This window comes from Austrofundulus limnaeus, unplaced genomic scaffold (assembly GCF_001266775.1).
Source record: "Austrofundulus limnaeus strain Quisiro unplaced genomic scaffold, Austrofundulus_limnaeus-1.0 Scaffold904, whole genome shotgun sequence".
Taxonomy (NCBI): Eukaryota; Metazoa; Chordata; class Actinopteri; order Cyprinodontiformes; family Rivulidae; genus Austrofundulus; species Austrofundulus limnaeus.
The window spans coordinates 118,562-122,972 of record NW_013953306.1 but is presented as its reverse complement, the minus strand read 5'-3'; the positions used below and the strand labels follow the sequence as shown (position 1 = coordinate 122,972).

At 43.1% G+C, this 4,411-nt stretch overlaps 1 protein-coding gene across 1 annotated transcript in view; it reads right to left on the bottom strand.

The window, feature by feature from the left end:
- The window catches only part of pelp1 (proline, glutamate and leucine rich protein 1), a 29,152-nt gene that overhangs the window by 5,423 nt on the left and 19,318 nt on the right, over window positions 1-4,411 (bottom strand). Inside the window, exon 17 of the mRNA XM_014029441.1 lies at window positions 371-1,966. Within this exon, the coding sequence (XP_013884895.1) occupies window positions 371-1,966 (1,596 nt within the window). The remainder of the gene's footprint in view (window positions 1-370; window positions 1,967-4,411) is intronic.

Here is a 4,411-nt window from a genome sequence, read left to right as displayed (position 1 = left end):
TCAAATAATATAATTTACAGTGTCATTTGATTTTGTTCTTGTTTATTTATGTTATGATCTTACCCATTTTTGACTTGTCTTATTTCCTGGCATGTTATCGGCCGTTAGGAGAAAGTTATCGATATCGGTCCTTAAAATAAGTTACTGTGCATCCCTAGTAATCACAGTGATGTTCAATTAGATCCATAAGAAAAAAAAACTAAAGAGTCCTTGAAATTCCAAATATTTTCAAAAAGAGAAAATAAAAAGGTATTTTAAAAATAAATAAAATAGACAGAAAAAAAAAGCATTAACTATTAAAAATTAATAAAAAATGAAATGGACACAGAAAGTGATGTGGTCAGAATGAGTGCTGATGCTCTGCATCTACCTGCTGACTCTGACTGGCTGTGTGCTCCTCACAGGGAGGTGCCACCTCCTCTCCCTTGGCACCTTGCTCCCACAGGCTCACTTCCTCCTGAAGGCCTCCTATTCCTCCTCCACTTTCCTCGGCGCTCTCCGACCTGTCTTCCGGGGCTCCACCGGTGACGCACAGGATCTGAGGCATGGTGGGATCATCCATGCGCTCGCTCTCATCCTCCTCTCGCTCTGCCTCCCTTGCTTCTTCCAGAACTCCAATGCTCTCCACCTCCTGTATCTTCATCCTGTCTCCTCTGAATAATGTCCTGCTGGTTTGCAGCTCCTCTATCCCTCCTCCTGCTTCTCCCTCCACACTGTATGACTCCACCTCTCCGTCCTCCATGGCTGCCTGAAGCACTTTGTCGTCCTCCATGCTAATCTCCTCAGACTTGTCCTCTGATCCGTCTAGAGGTGGGATATCTCCATCTTCATCCTCCTCCTCCTCCTCTTCCTCAAGCTCTTCACCCTCTTCCTCTTCAAACTCCTCATACTCCTCCCCGTCATAGAATTCTTCACTCCCCTCTTCCTCTTCGTCGTCCTCATCAATCCCATCCTCCTCGTCCTCCAACTCCTCCTCATCGTCCATGTCCTCCTCCTCGTCCTCATCCTCCTCCTCATCAGTGCTGTTGATGTTGATGACGGCCGACTCTTCGTTACTGGTGGGTGCAGGTGGGTGCTGGTGGAGGTGGCGGCCCTGCTGGGTCAGCTGGTTCTGCAGCTGGTGCATCTGGAGCGGCAGAGTGACAGAACCGGGCTGGCCTGCAGCAGAGGGCTGCATCAGCATCTGCTGCAGGCCAGGTTTGCCGGCCCCCGAGTCCCCCTGACCGCCACCGGGCAGGGCCGAAAACGAGCTGGAGTTCAAAGACGGAACCAGGGAGACCACTGAGGCGCTGGAGGGAGGGAAGGAGTTGATGGGGGTGCTGGAGGACGTGGCCAGGTCATTGGGCAAAGAGGCTACATCTACTGTCGTCGATGCTGCTGTGGTGGGAACCATGCTGACGGAGTCTGCCCCCGGCAGTGAGACCCCCGTGCTGCCTGCTGCAGAGGAGAGCACGTTCTGGGAGTTTGCTGCCAAGTCGTTTTGCTGGTTTTCAGTGTTCAGCATCCCTGGAGGAACAATGACCACGCTGTCATCTGAGTCACTTGCAAGAGATATCTCCACGTCTTCTGCTTCCTCTTTGTCATAGCGAACAAACACAGATCGCTGGCCTTCTGGGGGCGCAACGGGGTCCGACTGATGCTGCGTCTGCGGGGACAGCATCAGATCTCCCGGAGCCGAGGCCTGACTTGGCATCCCTGGGATCAGGGAGAGATGGTTTTCCAAGGAGCCCAACAGAGAAGTGGTGCCCATGCTGAGGGTATGACGGGTGGGGAAGGAGGGACTGGGGGCAGGGCCGCCGAGTAATGTTGGCAACGTTAACCTGGGACCAGGACCCTGACATGAAAGGACCGAAGGTGTGGTGGTAGGTTTCAGGGCGAGTGGGGGTAAAGGGAGGGCAATAGAGGGACTCCGTGAATGGACTATGGAGTTACAGACAGTCAGAGCTTCAGCACAGAATGTAGAAACCTGAGAGGAGGAAACAAAAAGATTACTGACAACTGAACAGCAGGGTTATTATAGGTAACTAAAACTAACTAAATAACCAAAACTGAAATTTTAAAAACATTTTAGTTAACTAAAACAAATAAAAAATGTAATAAAATGAAAAAAATTATATGTATGTGACTAAAACTGTATACATTTTTTTACAAAACTAACAAAAACTAACAGAAATTATAGAGACAATATCCTTAGTTTTAGTGTTTGTCAATTTATTTTGAGCTGTGTGGGCCTTTTTTAAATTTATTTTTCAAGTCGAGTAGTTCCACATTAGCTGTGGGCCGTAACAACACTTGTTTACAATCTACTGCTCAGTCCTCATCTGCTAAATGACAACATAAGTTGGTATAAAGCAACAACGTCGACTTTGGGATTTCTATGAATATAAGTGTGAGAAAAATCAAAGCAAGTGTCTTGTAGTGGAAACAGGTGATAAAACAGGTGGAATAATTCTCAAGGGGAAAAACTGCATGAATCAAACTCACATAACACGGCTAACTAYGACTATCTTGACACTCTAGCTTCTTTCAGTAGCTCCCATGAAAAACAAGCAACAGGTAGCAGCAGTTTGGAGACAACTTTTGTCATCGTCCTAAAATAATCAMCCAAGTCCTTAGTTGGCAAAATGGAGTTACACAATTATTTTAGGAAGGTGTCGCTATAATGGACTGCTTTAACTAGTGACCAAATAGCTGCTGGTTATTTAACTCATAGTAACCCCTCAAGCTTCATGCATTGGCAAATATGTTTATTCAAAATATAAAAAACTAATACTAGAGCTAATAAAAACTAAACTAAGTTAAAACTAAGCATTAAAATGCAATAACAACTAGGGATGGGCGATATGGACTAAAAAAATTATCATGATAACGGTAAGTGACGATATATATTGTAGCGGAAACGTGAATATCTTCTCAAGAGACAGTCAAACTATTGTTCCTGTTAACTCCACCTTTTTCATCCTGCCTGCAACATCTCAAAGTTTGAATAATGACTTCTCCTGTTAATTCATCTGATACTTCTCCCTTAGGCTTTAGAACAAAGACTAGACTTCCTGTCGTCAGTTAATTTGTTTATCACCTCTTTCAGAATAAGACTGGAATAAACCCTGTTTGACATCAAAGGGCCCCTGATGTTAAACATGATGTTAAACAAGACGAGACAAAAACATCAAAAGACTCCCATCAGATTTATCTGTGGGTCAGCAACGCCACCCTCTGAACATTTTATCTATTAACCCTGAAAATATTTTATTTTTCACCCATGTTTTCCGTTTATAACTAAAAAAAAGCATCTGTGAAGTGTCAAAACAATACCTTGGTACTCTGATTTAATTACTATGATAATCATGACATTGTTTAAGTAACTTGATCTGGTTTTGATTAATTACTACTCTGCTCTTCTGTTACATGTCTGGATAGGTCATGTGACCACCGCAGAAAGTCTTAACCAATGAGAAGTTCCGTTGTGAACAAGGAGTATTTTCATTGTTCTGCCATGCAGAGAGTTCTAAGAAGCGTTTGAGGGGAGAGTAGTTTTTCAGCTCCAGCTTTMCCCCATCCCAGGGAGAGGCCATTTTTTTCCAACTTTTTCCTTTTTATAGTTTAATCTGAAGGTGCTTTCAGGAAGTAGATTTACATTGATTGAAAACGATGAGGCTGATTTAATTCAAGTCGGACGACCATCAGTGTGCCCGCAAGAAGGCAGCCGCCACGGTGTGCTGGACCACATCTCCAGTAAATGCAGCCCAGCAATCCAGATGACCAGGGAACTTCTACACAGCTAAGTCACAGACCTGGTTGGACTTCACGTGCCAGCCCAATTAGCATAGAAGTATCCATTCTGGCGTCTACAAACTTTGCCGGTAGGAAATACCTTGCTTAATTAATCTGATGGTGTGTTCAAAGATTTAAATCAGATCAGAGTATAATCAATGTTCATTCTTCTTTCCCTTGAGCTCCCTCTTTGTTAGCGGTAGGCTTARGAATAGCGAGGTGTCTCACTGAAATATGTGTAGAAAGTTGTTGTAGAAAGTTGTTCACATGGTAATCATGCCAGATTAATTACATCATTTCTTGATCAAGTTTACAGAACTGATTATAAGTGTGTTTTTGTCTGAGAAATGATTTGTAATGCATATATTTCCCTCTGAACCTCATTTTAAATAATACACGGATGAATTTCCAAATTTGTCTGTCGTGTATTTCCTTGTCTCACGCCGTCATTAAACTGAAAGAATTAAACACCTTCATATTTAGAGATTAGATATTAAGAGAAAGTTTTTCTGAAGTTTTCCTATAAAAAATTTAGTGGTGCCTCGAGGAACAGATAATTTGCATATTTAAATAATTCACAAATGATCCATTTTAGAATTCTAGCGTTTAATACCCCTAAAATATACTGTATGTATAT